At 35.5% G+C, this 21,535-nt stretch overlaps 1 protein-coding gene and 1 long non-coding RNA gene across 2 annotated transcripts in view; one reads left to right on the forward strand and one right to left on the reverse strand.

The window, feature by feature from the left end:
• Window positions 1–21,535, reverse strand: part of LOC117567506 (frizzled) — a 124,862-nt gene that overhangs the window by 66,100 nt on the left and 37,227 nt on the right. Inside the window, exon 2 of the mRNA XM_034247547.2 lies at window positions 8,188–8,307. Coding sequence (XP_034103438.1) covers window positions 8,188–8,307 — 120 coding nt within the window. The remainder of the gene's footprint in view (window positions 1–8,187; window positions 8,308–21,535) is intronic.
• On the forward strand, window positions 10,485–19,621 carry LOC127565773 (uncharacterized). Its single transcript, XR_007955145.1, has 2 exons — window positions 10,485–10,787; window positions 19,475–19,621. It is a non-coding gene; the product is annotated as an uncharacterized LOC127565773 (long non-coding RNA).

The following is a 21,535-nucleotide window of genomic DNA, read 5'->3' on the forward strand; positions in this document are numbered from 1 at the left end:
GATTGTTGTGCAATTTATTTGATCTGAGCTCATTTGTAGCGTGTTCCCTAATGAGACCAAGCCGACCAACGACCCTACACACTCAACTCCGCACTATTCAGGCTTTGGTTTGTTGCCCGTTAGCCTTGGGCATTATATATTTAATAATGCTATTAGGCTCAATTTCCCCCATTCAGCTGCACACACAAATTGCTTGACAATTCTTTAGGCTTTAAGGACAATTTCAATTAAATGAGCTCCCGCCTAGGAGCCCGTCCTCCCCCCTTTCCCTTACAATGAAACCAACTCAGACGAAACCAATTCATGACATCAACTCAAAGCTAAAACTGCAATCCTCAAACCCTCAAATCTAAATCCGAATACCAAATGGAACTCAATCTACAATTGTGTCTGCCTGCTGATTACGCACCATTTAAATGAATTCATTACCATTTGGACTAAGCCCAGGGCTGAGGCTGAGGCTGAGGTTGAGGTTGATACTGAGGCTGTGTCTTAAGTCCTTTGTCTTTTGTCTTTGCCCAAAAGCCATTTAACTTGATCATTACAAAACTATCACGAGGCGCTGAGAGGGAACTACAGTTGGAGTGCTGGAGTGTTGATGTGTTGCAGATGGAGCGTTGGTGTCTTTGCCATGTTGTTTCCATTGCATAATGTGCTGCCATTATTATTACGACCAAGAAACATTTGAATTATTCATAGATGTAACACACACACACGACACTCACAACACGACTCAACGCAATCGTCACAAGGCGCAGGCATTCATTTGTAAAGATTTTCATTGCTTCTAGGGTATCAAAAGGGTATATGGCATAGACATATGTTAACTATAGATGACATACTATATATGGCTTACTCGCAACATGTGTCTGATTAAGTCGATCTAAGCAGTTTCTGTTCTTAGAATCACATTATTAAGAATGATAAAATAATGTATTTTACTCTATGAAATATTTGTGATTCGATAAGTTGTTGATTTTATATTTCAATTATTATTTGTTCCTCTACAAAGTTGTTGTATATTTCTTTAATTAGAATTTATCGCTTTGCTAATCTGTTTAAATAGAAAATATCAAATTTGTTCGACTATACACTTTATTATTGTCTCCTTAAACATTAACACTTTGTTATATCCCTTTAGTTATTGGTTTTAATTACATTAAACTATAAGGTATGAATGATTTCTTTATCTATTTGACATTAAAATACTTGTGTTTCAGTAACGTGTTTCTTATATCGTTATTATATATAATTCGTTACCCCATTTAACTCTATCTACTTATAAACATTTCACTACTCTTAAGATAAACAATATTACACTTTTAGTGTCTTACATTCAAAATAATTCAATCTTTTAATCAACAATCCTTTCTCCTAGGGTATCTACTGGCTTACTCTTTGTGTCTGTTGCCACTTTTAGATATTAAATTATAGTTCTCATATGCCTGCGTCTAATTCCCGCCTACGCTTCAGCCGTTCGCCTCATTTACATGCGAAATTTATGCCACAGATTTTGGGTGTGTGTAACACACATTTGTTGACATCGCACACAGACACAACAAAGCGCAAAAGCAAGAAAAAAAGTGAAAAACCCAAATAGAATTGAATGGAATTGAATTGTTTATTTATGCCAAGCAATTCGGTGAAGGATTGCCAGACAGATCTCGCAAAAGGCAAGGGTTACTGGAGCGCTTTTCTCTCTCTTTGTGAGTTCTTAGCTCGACGTCTATTTTGGATGTTCGTTCCGACATTTCATGCTCTTTGCAGAGCTTCCCCCCAGTCAGAGCAATTTGTTATGCCACGCATGCTGCTCATTTCATTTGTAGTCAAGGGGCGTTGGAGGCGTGGTCGCTTTTGTAGGTGTGACTGCTGAAATTGTAGCTACAAATGAAGTGAAATACTAAGCAAAAGCACCAAAAGCAGTCGGAAGCAGACATTACAGCGACGTTTGTCTCCTCCTCCCTCAAAAACTACGATTCAGACTGTAAGTCTGAGTCTCCAACTCTTATCTCTATCTCTGTGTGGGACAAAAATTATGCGTTTCTCGTGCTTCAGTTGGGGAAACTTGGCTGTCAACTCTTCGTTGTGATAGGGCGTGGGCAGCTCTTTGATAAACATGGGGCGTACTTAGCCAGTTTCCGGCTCACATTTAAAGCTAGGGCTAGACCCTGCCCCATGATATATGCCCATGGGGAACAGAGTAGCTCAAAGAGCATAAGCCGAGACCCTTAAGTACTTTCAGGTGTGAGCCAAAGAAGTTGGTGTAAATGGAAATTAAAAATGAGTATTTTTCTAGTTCTTACAACGTTTCAAATGTTTTTGTAATGTTGTCAGAATGAAAAATGTTTTGAAATTATTTTAAGACGGAATTTCAAAACTGAGTCTCTTTTTTATAATTTCAATGTATTCTGAGGTTTATTTTCATCTATTTAATTGCTTTAATTTGATACAAATTCAATCATTTTTCATAGTGTTAATCTATGCGATAATGTTTTTAGAATAAATTGTATGTTCAAATTAATTTAAGCTTGTTTTTGTTGATGTTCATTTTCGACTATTAATTTGCTTTTATATTCATTTGAAATATATTTAATGTTTATGTTTCTAGTTCTACTCTTATTTCTCATGCCAAGAACATATTCAACTTTTAGCATTTAGTTTAATTCTCATCTCACAATAGACTTCAAGCATTTATCTCCACTTAACCCTCTTTAATCATGTTTAATTCAGCTCGATCAATATTTGAAGATATTCCCAGGCCCACACAGCAAACAAACCTATGTCAAATCCCAACCACAGAATATTTTAGTATCTTTGCGCTTTACCATTGTAGTTTACCCTCTTTAAGCTAGTTTATCTGCGATGCGTTATCTTAAAGAGTGCTTAAAGTGAGCATTTTAGTTGATTATTTTGCATCTGCAGCAACCCCTCGACAATTGTCTCCCAGTGGAGCAAACCCAACAACAACAGCATTTACCCACACAAATTTTAGCCACACCTCTTTCTCTCGCTCTGTCTCTAATGGTCAAGTTGAATGTTTAATTTCAATTTTAACGCCGCTGTGGCTCATAAATTTCTAAAACTAGTCATTAAAATCAGCCGAAAAAAAAGAGGAAAAAACTAAAGTTCCCCCCCGCTTTGTGGCATGCCGTTCTGCTTTGTTGTCAGCTTTGAGTTTTGCATAAATTAAATTAAATTTTACCATACTTTTTTTTTTTTTTTCGTTGTAGGTTTCATTTCAAATTCAAACTAAATGATGGCGGGCATTTGCATATAACCAAACGAAGACAGCAACAACAACAATTCTTAGGAGTAGGAGTTGTTTTAGTCAGGGAGGCGGAAAAAAAGGGGCTGCAACATTGTCGTATAACTTAGCGCCTATGATTAGCATAAGACTGACCACAGGTTTTGTTTATTTTTTTTTTCTGTGAATTTGTTGAAACAATAATTGCGGCATAAATTGTGGTAAATGTTTTGCGGCTTCGTTTCGTTTGGCTTTGTGATTCTAGTTCAGCATAATTTTTTGGACATGTTATCGCTTTTTGAAATGATTAAAATTTTGTTTATGCTGTCATTGAAATGTGCATATTTAACAAGTTACGATTATGTAAAGCCGACTGTCAAAAGCTGTCACAAACTGGTCTGACAATTCGCTAAAAAGATTTGCGACACATTCTAAAAAGTTAACAAACCTTTTCGCAATAAATCTCAGCAAATATGAAGCTCAAAGTAACAACAGAATAATGTCACTGTCTGCAACTATTTGTTAGGGTATACTTTTGTTGTTTGTTTGTTTGTTTGTTGATTCTTGTGCAACTATCGCTGGCTGCTTTGGTCCTGTTGCAGTTGTTGTTACTTTTGTCATCATGACACGGCATATTTGCTCACATCCAGAGATGACAGACTGTCTCTCAGTCGTGTCAACATGCGCCTCACTGAGCTTCTGTTTCAGCAGGTTTCGTAATTAAGAAAAGTCATCAAAGTCAACAACGTGCTGACTGACTGACTGACTGACTGCCACCTGCTTCACTTCCGCCCCCTCGCTTCGCTTATTTGTTGTCAACATTATAGCAGCAGAGGCTTCTCCCGTATGTCACACTATTCCAACCCATTGAGAGGCCATTACAGCCCAAGTCATTTCCTTTTCGCTTTCATTCTAAAACAAATGTCATGTCAGATGTCTCTCGTCTCATTCTCATCACATTCACATTCTCATCTAATGCGTTTAATGAAAAAGGTGTTGATTGTTGACAGTTGTCTCTCTTTCTCGCAGTCTCTAGGCGATGACTTTAGCTCAGATTCCACGACACATCATCCGGATGGTAAAGTTTACAGACTCTCGCAATATTGTGGAGAATTCGTAAATTTGTTTGGTTTTTAGTTTGACTTGTGTTGTGCAAAATTGAAATAAATGCGTCTTTGCTCACACCTGCAACTTTATTACTTTCGAATCGTACAAAACTTTCTTCATGTCCTCTAGGGTTTTACTTTAATCTTTCACACAAAACCAAGATAATTAAACCAAAACTCGACCTTCAAATGAGAAATAGGTCATTGCAAAATATGAAGTGGAGCGAATACAAAGCAAAATGAAATTCTAGTTTCCTTTTTTTTTGTAGCTGGTCAATATTTACCATAACGCTTTTCACTGCAGTTTTCTAATGCACTCGACTGACATTTTTCTCAAATATTTCCTTTATTGATACTGCTGCTCATTGTCAATTCAGTTGCTGTTTGCTTTCGAGTATATGAGCGCATAAAAAGCAGCTTATTAAAAGCATCAAAAAGCATCCATATGCGAGAGCGCCATAAAATAGTTTTATTTGTGCAACATGAGCAGTTGAAATAGATGGCGAAGATACTCAAAATTTATGCAATGAATATCGCGAACAACAATCACTTTGTTATTGCGATTCGATTGCGATATTCGAAAGACTTTGCAATGAAATTTAATGTAGAATTTATCTACTGAACGTGTTCAATTACAAATTTTAAACATTCAGCAAACTTTAAAGGACAAAAATCAATTAACGAATCTCAAATTAAAATTCAAAAAGTCCAATTTTAACGAAATCATATTCATATTTAATGCAATTAAAATTAGATGTGAACTTTTGACTAAAAATGTGTTTCAGTAATATTTAATTGAATTTATTTCAATCAGCATTTATTTTGGTCGTTTTTGAACTTTTCTTGGCATGTTAATTTCATGAGCTTATAAAAGGCTTTGCCACATTAATTTGGCACACATTAATATGGTTTTGTTTCGGACTTTTGTGGGCTATCATTAGCTCCCGCTTGTTGCACAACAAATTTATTTAATATACGAGTGAGTATGAAGTATGGCTGCGGATATCATTTGAATTTCATGATAAAAGTTGCATTGCATTTTAACAATGGAGTACATAACAGCAACAAAAACAGAAAAATAAATGAAGAGCATACAAAACAATTCCATCAGCTTGAATGCTGAGAATGGAAATGAATATGTCAAGGGGATGGGATGGGGAGAGTGGAGCGTAGAGAGCGAGGGAGGGAGGTTGGTGACCCACTGCAACAACAATAAAAATAATAACTACAAAATCTGAATAAGTTGCGAGCGAGGGAGAAAGTGAAAGTAGAAACAGCAACAGCAGCAGTTGAATGCTTGCAAAATGCAAAATGAACACTCTGAAACATAATCATAATCATAAAAAATATTCAAGTAGAGAATGCATGAAATGACTGGGGGGAAAAGAAATAATAATTTGCGCACATTTTTTGCACTGATATACGCACTGCCACGCCCACTTGCAGACACTGTATCTGTATCTGTTTCTGGCTCTGACAATGGGGCGACAAATTACATGCAAGGCCAAATTTATCACAGGCGAAAACAAGTAGGATGGCGAGGAAGGCAGCAATTGATGGACTACGGAATACCCTGCAACACCTTTAAAATATACTGACAACAACTTGCTATAGATCTGCACAACTTTGGCATACTTTGTTTACAAATTTTACGACCACAGGGTATTTAAGAACTTGGGAGTAAAAAACAAAGAAGGCGACAGCAGAAAGAACTATGCAAAACATGTCGCACTGAAAGTGACAATGTTCCCTTCTTCATTTTCTCTCTCTCCCCTCGCTAGCATTCTCCATGCACATATGTGATGAATGTAGCTCAACTTTATGACGTTCCCATCCGAAACTCAGCCCCAGCTTCATCTCAAATGTTACAAACACTCGCATAGAAAGAGAGGAAGAGAGATCAACAGCAGGCAAATTGTGTTGTTGGCCAAAAAATATTTGATAGATGTATTCGTTGGGCCATCCTGATGATTGCACAAGTGCCTTGCGAATTACGAGGCAAGTTTAAGACTGCCTCAGATGCAAATTGAATACCCTGTAGCTAATCTAGAGTTAGAGTCGCTTGATTCGTAGAAAAATTTCGAATTATGTAAAATACTTCGCGGAAATTTTAGGATTTGGAATATTAGAAGATTTACAGCGATATAAATTATGCGGACTGAAGTTTTTGTAAATACTTTTGACACCTAGAAATGTATTATATTATTTAGCTTCTTTTTACATTAATTTTTTCAAAGAAGTGTCTTAAAAAAATGTTATAATATATTATATAAACTAATTTATACTTTGAAAGCAAGTCTTGAAGACTGCAAATGCAATTTTTTTATATATTATTTGCTTGGAAAATAAGTAACTTATATATGTAAATGATCTAAATACTAATACAAAACAAGTTTTGAATACTAAAGATGAAATTTCTTAATTAAGTTACTTAGAAATTTGACACTAGTTAACTATTGGAAGCAACAATTCTTTAACAAAAACTATTTGAACTAATTCTTAATCTCCTCAGTCATATAATTAGTTTTATAATTTCCGTAAATGTAAATGTAAAATCTTTGTACAGGCTAACTTTTGGTCTTTCATTCATTTCTTCTCGCTTTTCTCTGTTGATTACGATGCTTACCAGGTTATAGACTTCCGTTCCCTTGACTAAATTGTTTTTTTATTCAAATTTATTTTAGCTTTGGGTCTAGTTTTTTGTACAATGTACATCATCCATGCAACTTGATGGATTTGTTAAGGTCGAATTTATGTCAAGACACAGTATCAAGGATAAGATACTCGTAGTAGCAAAAAGGTAACAAATTTTTTGGGCTGAGGTTTTAATAAAGTAGCAAAAAAAAGTGAAGCTGAGAGAAAGCAAAGAAATTTGCATATGCTCAGGCTGAAAGGATGGTTTTGTCGAATGAATAAATGGTTATTGATTCGTGAATGATGAATAATGCGTATGGGAATGCAAGCAATTTGGGTTAGTTAATGGTTGGATATTTGTGAATAATAAATGATTAAAGGGTATAAACTTAGTCAGTATGGAAATGAGTTCAGTTCAAGATATTTGACATTCAATTTATCTATATTAAAGTTAGAGATGTGCAATATTTAAAGTTTGGCTTTGTTCTCATCGCGCAATCAGCTTTTCTATATATGTAAGTTTGCCAGAAGGCAACTACTACACGCTCCACCAGATGAATGGACAGCTGGCAAGGACAGAAATCCCTACAACACCTGCCCCAAACACAAACAACGCCGCAGGGCGACCAACGTAAGTGCTGAGAAGATGTCAGACAGAAGTTATTCAAGTGAAACGAGGCGTGATGGAAGGGGGCGCGTAAAGGAGGGCGAGGGTTGCCGCATATGTTTTGCCAAGTTTATTGAAAAATATGCGCTGACAGGTAATATGTCAATGCGTGGGATTTGCCAAAGTGGCAGCATCATAATAGAGACTCGCTGCATGAAGAGCAGCAGCAGCAGAAGTAGAAGGAAGAGCAGCAGCAGGATATCTACTTGTCTGAGGATATGCAAAGGTTGTTTGCGCTTCCTCCCTCGAGCAATGTTTTTAAGCTAAAGGAAAATATGGCAGCACTCAGGATGAAACCTTGCCACGAGCTTAGCGCAATGGGGATAAGGAGAAGGGAGGAGGAAGAGTTCTGTGAATAGCTTGGGAATGCGGTTCGTGTTGAGTGTGAAGACTGCAGTTCTGTCTTTTCATGATTTATTGCCATCAAATTGAAAATTGAGTGGCTGACATTATGCCACACACACACACACACAGAAGAAGAAAGCGCGCATTAATATTGAGTGTATGTGTGTATTAGAAAATGGTTTTCTACTTACCGTAAAGAGACAACTGGCCACACAGACAGCCGCCCAGGAGCCAACCCAATAACGGAGCACGGTGCGTTCCCGTTCCGGAAAGAACATCGCATGACACGGAGCACCGCAATCATGTAGATCCTGAAATGAACAACAACATAAGGATTTGATGATGAAAATTCAATTGAATGGAAATCGTTAATGAAAATCACAGTCAAGAGGGGAAATGAGTAAAAGCAAAACGGAAATTAATTTGCTTTGGTGCGTAATTAATGTAATGGTCGCAAATAAAAAAATTGGGCGTAAAATCTCTTTCTTCTTGAGATTTTAAATTTGCCGCGCAAAGTTAGCGAAGACACAAACCATGGCACGATAAAGGGACAATACACCTCTGCAAATTAAATTTCTTCTCCGTGGTGAATTGTCTAGCGAAAGATCGTAGGAGAAGGAGACGAGCTTTGTCACTTTGGCAACGACAGCTCTCATTCTTTTCTTATTGGACTACGATCAAAGACGGATGCATTCTGGGTTGATGCTGTTTAAAAAAAAAAAAAATTTTAAACACATGCATCACCAGAAAAGAAGAAATACATAATCTGTCATTATCCTCAGCATCCATCGATGCTTTTTTGCCTTGAGCAAAATAAATACACCAGCTCATTACGCTTGCTACGCAAAGGTAATTATTTCTAGGAAATAATGAAATTTTACATTGGTCCTAACTTCGTATTTTTCTCATATGTAGATTGTGAAAATTCGTCTAAGCCGTCATTATTTTCTATTAAATAATACGGATAGACAAAATTCTACACCTATAGTGGATTTGAATTCCACAATTCCGGCGCATGTTAGTCAGCGGAGGCCGACTATTTCGTGCCGGAAGCCTTTTTATATTTCTGGTCTGCCGCCTGCAGAACCAAAAAGCAACAACAGTGAAGTGCAGTGCATCTCTGGGCAGATCACTCTTGCACCACTGTGCCGAGCCGCGCAAGGCTCTTGTACCAGAATCGTCACTTCTCTCGTTTGCCGCTTCTATCGTTCGCCGTCTCCACTCAGCAGCAGCAGCATCAGCAGCAGTGCAGTGCCAGTGCCAGTGCCAGTGCTAGTGAAGATGTGTAGTGCAAGTTTCTGAATAATAGTATGACAAAAATAAGTTTGTTAAAATTAAAAGGTCATACAATAGTTGTACACAGAGGCAATAAGAAAAGGGGTAAAAGCCCAAATAAAAAGCAACAAGATTTGCATTTGCCGTCAATTAATATATTGACAACAACAATTTTGTTGCCATACATATAAAATAATAAGTAACGAAAAAGATAACGAAAAGTAAAGAGAAATATCAATTGTAATTTGGCACTTATTTTTTTTGCGCTATTTTTTTTTTGGTTTGCTTTGCTTTGTTTACCATTATTGCCCTAGGCCTTAAAGGGTATATCCAACGTGAAACACAATAATTCAAAAAAAATATATAAATAAATAAATAATGCAAATATAATCTCATACATAATAACAAGCCACCATAAAACCCTGTGCACAACAATAATAATTATGACAATGTGTGTGTATGTGAACAACCAAACAAAAGAATATACCTTTTAAGGTATATAAACAATCATTATTATCATCATCATTAAAATCATCATCATCATCAACATCATCATTACCAACAGCAACAACATCATGAAGGCCTTCGTCGTGGAGTTCTGTCGGGTAAGTTTTAAGTCCGAGTGTCCGAAATAAAAATACATAAAAGAAGTTTTATAACATAAATATTCGTACATATGTAATTACATACATACATACATACATATGTTGGTGCCTATTCGGCCACGCAGCAGCTGCCCACAGTTTTGCTTGCATTGTATTTTTTCATACTTCTTCGCAGTTGCGAAAGCTTCAAACAGCATATGAGCTGTCGGCTGATACCCTAACTTTGGGTCAGGCCTATACCTTTTTTAGTACTGATTTGCTTCCGCTTGTATTGTCACTATTATTATTGTTTGTTGGTACAGCACAGTGGTTTGAACATGATTTACAAATAAATTAATAAAAAATCAATTTTAATTTTGGATAAATAAAATATAAAAAGTAAATATAAATAAAATAATAACAATTAAAAATAAAATAATAAAACTTATAAATAAATAAATAAAAATTAAATAATAAATATGATTCAATAATAAATACAATAAAATAAATATTAAACATGAGTAAAAATATTAAACCAAAAATAAAAATAAATTCAATACAATTTTTTTGTTTAAATATGATTTAAAATATTGCCAAATAATTAAATTAAAAAAAAAAAAAATAAATCAATAAATAAAATTATAAAAGTGGTTGAGATATTAAAAAATCAATAAATAAAAATAAATATCAAAAATAATTAAAAAAAAAAATGTTTCACAATACAATAAAAATAAAATAAATATTAAAAATACAAAATAACGATTTGAGAAGAAAATAAAGATTTTAAAGTAAAAATAGTAAATTCAATAGAAAAATCTCATGAATCTGTTTTGCTAAAGCGCGCATCCAAAAATAGTTGCCAAAATTGTTTTGCTTATGAATTATTGATTGTTTATTAAATATTATTAGTTTTTACATCTTCTTTTTTTTTAGTTATTATTGTAAATGAGTAGTAGCCGTTGCTAATAAAAAACAATGAATATTGTATCGAATTAAAAATAACTGCCCTATAAACCAATTATGAAAATAATTTATACCGCCATAATTCTAATTAAATTTTGAAAAAATGGTTTTGTTTTTGGTTATAAATAAATACTGATGTTAACTTTGAGTCATTGGACTTTAATAATGAAATTCTAGATTTTGTTCTGAGACATGGGAGCATAAAATAAAGGGGGAGTTGTAATAGTTTTGGGGTCATAAAAACGTTTCATCTTATGACCATGGTTGGGTGGGTATAGACCAGGGTGTGGCAGTTAACATCTTATAAGACCACCCCTGCTTTTCTTAAATTTTGTCCGAATTTCAACAGTGTGCCTGCATTTGTTTTGTTTATTAGATATTGGTAGTACTCCGATCGAGTTGTATTGTAGATTCGAGTCGGGTTAGATTATTGACAAGAGGATCGACTCATGTGTTTGTTTTTTTTTTTTTTGAATCAGGAGGGACTCTATAATAATAAAGTTTTCGTGGCTTCGTGTAAAGTATAGCAAAAACCCACCCCACAATCCCGAAAGAGCTAAGGGTTCAATGGGTCCCGCTCCGCTATATGCTTGCACGCGAGATGGTTGTGAATGATATTTGCAACCGTCTTCTCACATCCGGGGCTGACTATTCTTAGGAATTTTTTGGCGCCCAATCGTGGGTCTAGCAACGCCATCATAAATGGTTGGCTAACCCAATGTGAGACAGGCAATCGGGCCCATAAATTTTTGTCGGCCAACGTGGGGCAGCAACAACTTTAGCATCGTGAAACTTATAACAGCATCGGAAGATCCGATACAGGTTGTTGTTGGCCTACTTTGATGGAAGTAGGGCAGAAGGAGTAAAGTGTCTTCGATTCTGGACTTTGACTAATCTTACGTATGTGAAATTACTCGACCGAATCGCACTTTGCATCTCTTAAGGATTATCTTGTGTAATTCTGTTATCGATTATCGAGAGCCTTACATCCTTCAATACCAAGCTCGTTTGTTTTCGCTAGGGTCTTATAAATTGTTGGAGCAATTTAAGTAATACCTCTTTATACATTTTCGGAATTCGAATATTTGAATCTTTGAATATTATCGACCAAAATTATCGGTATTGAGATTGCTTAATAGTTCAAATAATTTATTAGTTTCTAGTAACTTTTGCTCTTTTTTGGTATCGCATTGATGAAGATCGATTGTAACTCCGCTTTCTTCTGGAATACAATAGTATATGCATAGGCGTATCGTTGTCCGAAGAATACGAAGAAGCCTTCGATGTAATCAGGTATCAAAAATGACAAAGTTTAGTTTCAATAGCCCACATTAATAATCCTCCACTGTTGAGGTGGAACAAAGTTTAAATTCCTTTTTATTTATGTCTCCCAAAAATGTCGATGGAAATCTAAATTTGAAATATGCCCGTTACACGTAGTTTTGAAGAACCTCAGCCACTGCCACCAGCAGAAGCGGCTGAAAATATTTGTCTTATTTGCAGTGAACACATGTCGGATACACAACCTTGTGCGATAACTAATTGTGGTCATGTGTTTCACAAAAATTGTCTAGAAAATCGAATCAAAAGTATTAAAGAGTGTCCAAGTTGTTTGAAAAAGGTTAGTTATAACGAATGGAAAGTGGTTGTAGGAAATCATTCGCCTAATGCCAAACAGCAATCGCAATTGTCTACGCAACCAAATCCACCCGTAGTCTCGCAAATCGTTACACGTTCATTGCAACGTCAATTTGACGCCGCGCAAGCGTTGTCAGCTGCCGATGAAGAAGCGAGAAGTAATATCGATCAATCACACAGTACAAGTACTGAGAGGAATCCTCCACTTCGTAGTACGCCCAACAATCAGGGGGCCAGACCAAAAGTGCCTGCTTATGAAAGGGGAAATGCACCTCGAAGAAGAGGAAGACCATTTAGACCAGTACAGCCTTCGAGGCCAAATAATGGTCGTCGTAATATACAAACTCCAGAACCAGATATAGAATCAATCGTAAGAGAAACGGTGAGTCGAGTAATCGCTTCTATGAATAGTTCAGGTTTGATAGTAGCAACTGCAGCAGCAGCAGATCAAACCGTGGAAGGGTTATCGTCCAGCCAGAGAAGCTCACGTAACACCAATTTGGGTCCATTATTGACTACACATAAAATTGCTGATATGTTACAAAAGTGGGGTGTTCGTTTTGATGGTTCGTCGGAAGGTTTATCGGTTGAAGGATTTTTGTATAGAGTGAACATTCTCACTCGAGAAAACTTAAACAATGATTTTCAATTATTGAACAAACATATTCACTTATTACTGAATGGAAAAGCCAGTAGTTGGTTTTGGCGTTTCCATCGAAGAGTTCAAACCTTCACATGGGAAGAGTTTTGTGAGGAGTTAAGAGAGCAATATCGCGAGAGCCGTTCTGTCACTGAACTTCGAGAACAGATAAGAGCTCGTAAACAAAAAGTTGGCGAATCTTTTGATTCGTTTTATGAAAACATATGTAAGCTTATGGATAAGTTGTCGGTCAGTTTTCCAGAAGACGAATTCGTGGAAATGATTCAAGGTAATCTGCTAACAGATATGAAAGACAGGTTATTGTTTGAGAAAGTCTCTTCTATATCCGCTTTACGTCGTCTGGTACAAAAACGCGAAAATTTTCTACAGGAAGTTGGAAAAAATCGATCAGTATCTTTTAAGGCCAAAGAAACTTCTCGAGTTTATGCTGTTGAAGAAACTGCTCCCGAAGAAGAGTCTAGTTCTGAGGTCGAGGCAGAGATAGCTGAATTAAAGCGAGGAACTGCTTCTAAATTAGTTTGTTGGAACTGTGAAATCCCCGGACACATCTGGGAGAATTGCTTAAATGAGCGTAGAGTTTTTTGTTACGGATGCGGTACTCCTCAGGTATACAAGCCAAATTGTCAAACCTGTAAACAGAGGTCGGAAAACCGTCAATCCGGGGCATTCAATGCAGGAAGGATGTCCCGACAGTAGAGATAGATAATAAAATTGAACCTAAGATTAGAGAAAATGAAGGATACATCGGGTGATGAACGCACGATGTTAAGATTTTTACCTTACCATGAAAGATTAAGGAATTATAATTTAGTAAGAGATAGAATTTTTAGAACACATTTAGTTAAGAGCCGTCGTAATACCTTACGTATGCGAAAATATTATAGAAAAATAAAGAAACAAAAGAAACTGGTTATCTCAACAGTTTTTTCAAAATGAGTCGGATCGACGTAGTTACGCGAAAGTCGCGTTCCTAACTTTTTAGCGAATTTGGGTTGCTCGACACCGGAGCCAACATTAGTTGCATTGGATCGTCGCGCTAGCATTAGAAAATTTTTCTGATTTACCAAATTTTAAACCCATTAAATCGCAAGTGCGTACCGCCGATGCCAAACCACATCAGGTACTCGGAATTCTGAGAGTGAGCATGCAATATAAGAAGCAGCAAGAAGATATTGACTTGTATGTCATACCTTCTATAGCTCAGCGATTAATTCTTGGCATAGATTTTTGGCGTATTTTTGCATTAGCACCTGGAATTATTAGCTCTATTTCTGAAGAAGAAACTGAAAATATCGAATTTGAAGATCACTATCCATTGTCCGAATTACAATCTCGTCAACTGGAAGCGGTCAAAGCATTATTTCCGAATTTCGAAAAGCAAGGTCTCGGACGAACTGCGTTAATTAAACATCATATAGATATTTCTGATGCTAAAGCGGTGAAGCAACGAAACTATCCAATTAGTCCAGCTGTAGAGAAGTTGATGTACAAAGAGATTGATCGTATGTTAGAGCTAGGAGTCATTGAACCGTCACAGTCAGCATGGAGCTCACCTATTCGTCTTGTGGTGAAACCAAATAAGGTCCGATTATGTCTTGATGCGCGAAAACTTAACGAAGTAACGAAAAAGGATGCTTATCCTTTACAGAGTATAGAAGGAATATTTTCTCGTTTACCAAAAGCTAACTTAATTACGAAGTTGGATCTTAAAGACGCTTATTGGCAAATTGAGTTGTCTGATGAAGCCAAACCGTTAACAGCTTTTACTGTTCCCGGTCGTTCGCTGTTTCAGTTTACCGTCATGCCTTTTGGGTTATGTAATGCTCCATCCACAATGTGTCGATTGATGGATGACTTAATTCCACCAGACTTACGTTATTGTGTTTTTGGTTATCTTGATGACTTATGTATTGTCTCAGGAGATTTTGAGTCACATTTGGCAGTATTAGTGCGTATAGCTGATCAATTTAAAAAGGCTAATCTCACATTAAATATTTCAAAAAGCAAATTTTGTGTTACAACAGTAAACTATTTAGGATACGTTATTGGAAGCGATGGAATTTCTCCAGATCCAGAGAAAATATCCTGTGTCCAAAATTGGCCCACACCCAAAAACTTAAAACAAGTACGAGGTTTCCTTGGAGTTTGCGGATGGTACCGACGCTTCATACAAAATTTTGCGGAAATTACCTTTCCCATCACTGAAGTGTTGTCCACTAAGAAAACTTTTAATTGGACCCCGGCAGCTCAGTCTGCAATGGATACGTTAAAAAATCTTTTAACATCAGCCCCGGTTTTACAAAATGCCGATTTTAGTCGGAAATTTTATGTGCATTGCGATGCTAGTGACTATGGAATTGGAGCGGTGCTCATTCAACTGTCAACTTCTGGAGAAGAAAAGCCTATAGCATACATGTCAAAGAAATTATCTAAATCTCAGCGTAACTATAGTGTCACGGAACGAGAATGTTTAGCCGTCATTTTAGCAGTAGAGAAATTCAGATGTTACCTTGAATTACAGCCCTTTGAGATAATCACTGATCATTCTAGCCTCGTCTGGCTTATGAGACAGCAAAATGTATCTGGTCGATTAGCTCGTTGGATTTTTCGATTACAGGCTTTTAAATTCACAATTTCTCATCGGAAAGGAAAAGATCATATTATTCCTGACGCGTTGTCACGGATAGGTGAAGGTGATATAGATAGTTTAGAACTTGTGGGACCGGAAATCGATTTAGAATCGTCAGCGTTTCTCGAACCTGATTATCTAGATCTAAGATTGAAAGTTGAATCTCATGGTGAAAAATTTCCAGATCTTAAAGTTGTAGACAAATTCGTATACATACGAACGGAGCCATCAACAGGAGATAATCTTCAAGATTCTCATTGTTGGAAGCTTTGGGTACCGGAGAGACTGCGAGAAGCTGTGATTTGTCAAGCACATGATAGTCTAAGCTCTGCACATGGTGGAATGCAAAAGACGATCGAAAGAGTGCGTCGTAATTTATTTTGGCCAGGTTTATCAAAAGACATTAGAGACTATATTAGGCAGTGTGATATGTGTAAGCAAACTAAAGCTCCAAATATGACACTACGTCCGCCTATGGGAGAGCAAAGCGTCTCTAGTCGACCATTTCAAAAGCTTTATATAGATATCTTGGGTCCTTATCCACGAAGTCGCAAAGGAAACATTGGTTTACTAATAGTTCTTGACCATTTTAGTCGCTACCATTGGCTATGTCCATTGAAAAAGTTCACTACGTCGTTAATAACTGAGTTTTTGTCACAAAGGATCTTTGCCGAATTTGGAGTTCCTGAAATTATAGTATCAGATAATGGTTCACAATTTAAATCAAACGAATTCGAAGCGTTTATGACAAAATTCGGTATTCGTCATGTTTTTACTGCATTATATTCGCCTCAGAGCAATGCAGCGGAGCGAGTGAATCGTTCCTTATTAGCCGCTATTCGTGCTTATCTTAAGTCGGATCAAACTGAATGGGATATGCATTTGCCAAGTATTTCATCTGCCTTACGTTCGTCGCTTCATCAATCCATAGGTTGTTCCCCTTACAAAGCATTATTTGGAGTAAATATGATTAATCACGGAGAGGATTACAAGCTCTTAAAAAAATTGTCCTTGCTGGAGGAGTCTCCATATTTAGAAAGAGGTGATCAATTAGCTTTGTTGCGAGAAGACATTAAGAAAAAGTAGTAGAGAAGCCTACGAGCGTAACGCCAGACAATACAATCTTCGATCCAATCCTGTCATTTATAAAGAAGGCCAAGAAGTATTTAAACGGAATTTCCATCTTAGTGATTTCAGTCAGAATTATAATAAAAAGCTAGGACATCAGTTCTCAAAATGTCGGATAAAGAAGAAAATTGGTAATTCTTTTTATCTATTGGAAAATCTACAAGGTAGAGAATTAGGAGTGTATCATGCGAAAGATATTCGAGTCTAATTCCCATCTAATCTGCCTTTGTATGACTCGTGAGATTATCTGGTGGGTGTAATGGTCGCAAATAAAAAATTGGGCGTAAAATCTCTTTCTTCTTGAGATTTTAAATTTGCCGCGCAAAGTTAGCGAAGACACAAACCATGGCACGATAAAGGGACAATACACCTCTGCAAATTAAATTTCTTCTCCGTGGTGAATTGTCTAGCGAAAGATCGTAGGAGAAGGAGACGAGCTTTGTCACTTTGGCAACGACAGCTCTCATTCTTTTCTTATTGGACTACGATCAAAGACGGATGCATTCTGGGTTGATGCTGTTTAAAAAAAAAAAAAAAATTTTAAACACATGCATCACCAGAAAAGAAGAAATACATAATCTGTCATTATCCTCAGCATCCATCGATGCTTTTTTGCCTTGAGCAAAATAAATACACCAGCTCATTACGCTTGCTACGCAAAGGTAATTATTTCTAGGAAATAATGAAATTTTACATTGGTCCTAACTTCGTATTTTTCTCATATGTAGATTGTGAAAATTCGTCTAAGCCGTCATTATTTTCTATTAAATAATACGGATAGACAAAATTCTACACCTATAGTGGATTTGAATTCCACAATTCCGGCGCATGTTAGTCAGCGGAGGCCGACTATTTCGTGCCGGAAGCCTTTTTATATTTCTGGTCTGCCGCCTGCAGAACCAAAAAGCAACAACAGTGAAGTGCAGTGCATCTCTGGGCAGATCACTCTTGCACCACTGTGCCGAGCCGCGCAAGGCTCTTGTACCAGAATCGTCACTTCTCTCGTTTGCCGCTTCTATCGTTCGCCGTCTCCACTCAGCAGCAGCAGCATCAGCAGCAGTGCAGTGCCAGTGCCAGTGCTAGTGAAGATGTGTAGTGCAAGTTTCTGAATAATAGTATGACAAAAATAAGTTTGTTAAAATTAAAAGGTCATACAATAGTTGTACACAGAGGCAATAAGAAAAGGGGTAAAAGCCCAAATAAAAAGCAACAAGATTTGCATTTGCCGTCAATTAATATATTGACAACAACAATTTTGTTGCCATACATATAAAATAATAAGTAACGAAAAAGATAACGAAAAGTAAAGAGAAATATCAATTGTAATTTGGCACTTATTTTTTTTGCGCTATTTTTTTTTTGGTTTGCTTTGCTTTGTTTACCATTATTGCCCTAGGCCTTTAAGGGTATATATCCAACGTGAAACACAATAATTCAAAAAAAATATATAAATAAATAAATAATGCAAATATAATCTCATACATAATAACAAGCCACCATAAAACCCTGTGCACAACAATAATAATTATGACAATGTGTGTGTATGTGAACAACCAAACAAAAGAATATACCTTTTAAGGTATATAAACAATCATTATTATCATCATCATTAAAATCATCATCATCATCAACATCATCATTACCAACAGCAACAACATCATGAAGGCCTTCGTCGTGGAGTTCTGTCGGGTAAGTTTTAAGTCCGAGTGTCCGAAATAAAAATACATAAAAGAAGTTTTATAACATAAATATTCGTACATATGTAATTACATACATACATACATACATATGTTGGTGCCTATTCGGCCACGCAGCAGCTGCCCACAGTTTTGCTTGCATTGTATTTTTTCATACTTCTTCGCAGTTGCGAAAGCTTCAAACAGCATATGAGCTGTCGGCTGATACCCTAACTTTTGGGTCAGGCCTATACCTTTTTAGTACTGATTTGCTTCCGCTTGTATTGTCACTATTATTATTGTTTGTTGGTACAGCACAGTGGTTTGAACATGATTTACAAATAAATTAATAAAAAATCAATTTTAATTTTGGATAAATAAAATATAAAAAGTAAATATAAATAAAATAATAACAATTAAAAATAAAATAATAAAACTTATAAATAAAATAAATAAAAATTAAATAATAAATATGATTCAATAATAAATACAATAAAATAAATATTAAACATGAGTAAAAATATTAAACCAAAAATAAAATAAATTCAATACAATTTTTTTTTGTTTAAATATGATTAAAATATTGCCAAATAATTAAATTAAAAAAAAAAAATAAATCAATAAATAAAAATTATAAAAGTGGTTGAGATATTAAAAAATCAATAAATAAAAATAAATATCAAAATAATTAAAAAAAAAAAAATGTTTCACAATACAATAAAAATAAAATAAATATTAAAAATACAAAATAACGATTTGAGAAGAAAATAAAGATTTTAAAGTAAAAATAGTAAATTCAATAGAAAAATCTCATGAATCTGTTTTGCTAAAGCGCGCATCCAAAAATAGTTGCCAAAATTGTTTTGCTTATGAATTATTGATTGTTTATTAAATATTATTAGTTTTTACATCTTCTTTTTTTAGTTATTATTGTAAATGAGTAGTAGCCGTTGCTAATAAAAAAATGAATATTGTATCGAATTAAAAATAACTGCCCTATAAACCAATTATGAAAATAATTATACCGCCATAATTCTAATTAAATTTTGAAAAAATGGTTTTGTTTTTGGTTATAAATAAATACTGATGTTAACTTTGAGTCATTGGACTTTAATAATGAAATTCTAGATTTTGTTCTGAGACATGGGAGCATAAAATAAAGGGGGAGTTGTAATAGTTTTGGGGTCATAAAAACGTTTCATCTTATGACCATGGTTGGGTGGGTATAGACCAGGGTGTGGCAGTTAACATCTTATAAGACCACCCCTGCTTTTCTTAAATTTTGTCCGAATTTCAACAGTGTGCCTGCATTTGTTTTGTTTATTAGATATTGGTAGTACTCCGATCGAGTTGTATTGTAGATTCGAGTCGGGTTAGATTATTGACAAGAGGATCGACTCATGTGTTTGTTTTTTTTTTTTGAATCAGGAGGGACTCTATAATAATAAAGTTTTCGTGGCTTCGTGTAAAGTATAGCAAAAACCCACCCCACAATCCCGAAAGAGCTAAGGGTTCAATGGGTCCCGCTCCGCTATATGCTTGCACGCGAGATGGTTGTGAATGATATTTGCAACCGTCTTCTCACATCCGGGGCTGACTATTCTTAGGAATTTTTTGGCGCCCAATCGTGGGTCTAGCAACGCCATCATAAATGGTTGGCTAACCCAATGTGAGACTGGCAACGTCACATTAATTAGGCTCACAATAAAGCAAGCCAGGAAATTCTCCTCTTAGCTTAACCCTTGGAGAGCGAGAAAGAAGCAGAGAGTCAAAGAGCCTTTTTTATGGGCATCATTTAATTATATTAAGCCGCTTGACATTTGCTGCTATTTAATCATATATTATGTTATGAATAATATGAAATATTTATTGCATTGGAAAATTAACAAAAAATATTAGCTTCAATTACGCATAATAATTGACCTAAAGCAAAGCTAAACACAGCAAAAAAATCTAATTAGAAATTGTTTATAGCTGGCTGGATTAGGCTAAGCGCAAACACAAACTGCATAATTATGTATTTATGCCAAACAAATATTATTTATTTCATTTGATTCATTGACAGCTGTTTTGCAACATGTGCCACAACTTTCGAGTTGAACGTCGAAAATCTGTGTCCAACATCAATTGTTGCTTCATTCTTTGCGCTCCACTTCATTCAAATTTCGAATTTGCATTTTTCTTTTCAGTTTGCTGTTCCCCGACCACAAACTGCAGGCAATTTTAAGGCTCTCTCCCCATACTTATTTTACCACAAATACTGAAAAGTTCTTTCTCATACCCTGCAGCTATTGGTCGGGGATGCCAGCTGTTGTGAGTTGACTTGTAACAGCTGTGAATTTGGGAGTTTAAAGAGTTCACATTACTTTTATTAAAGTATGTATATGTTTTATATAATTTATAATTAGTTTAAGCTGCTCTGTAGGTAGTTGATCAATTAAATCAAATGACTGGCATGAAGAATCGTTCACGACAGTTCGACTAACTGAGCTGTAAATGAAAGTACTTAAAGTTAGATAAAAACGTTATAGGAACTTCGATAGATCACAGAATTGTTTACCCTAAATCTAGAATTTTTGGTCTTATGTTCAGAATTTTAGAATTTCTGACAAATGTCCTTAGTTTTAAGAATCTTAGAGTGGCCTTATGTTAAGAATACCAATTTTAAGACGAATGTTCTCGAATGTTCTTTAGGAACTGGTGTTATTTTCAGTGCATAAATATAAAATACATTGAAACATATTTGAATACAAAATTTTAAAAAATAATTTTTGTATTTCACAAGAGACTTAATAGAATAGACTTATTGTCTGTCTAGCGAATGTTTTTTAGTCTTTTTATTTATATAAAATTTTCATAACTACTTCTTAATACTAATAATATAGATACATAAATATATTTTATGAATGTCCTTATTTCCATTGATATAAAACATGGAATCAAAAGGTTGGTTTAGACAAATGTAATGGAAACACTTTCATATCT

This window comes from Drosophila albomicans, chromosome 3 (genome assembly GCF_009650485.2).
Source record: "Drosophila albomicans strain 15112-1751.03 chromosome 3, ASM965048v2, whole genome shotgun sequence".
Classification (NCBI taxonomy): Eukaryota; Metazoa; Arthropoda; class Insecta; order Diptera; family Drosophilidae; genus Drosophila; species Drosophila albomicans.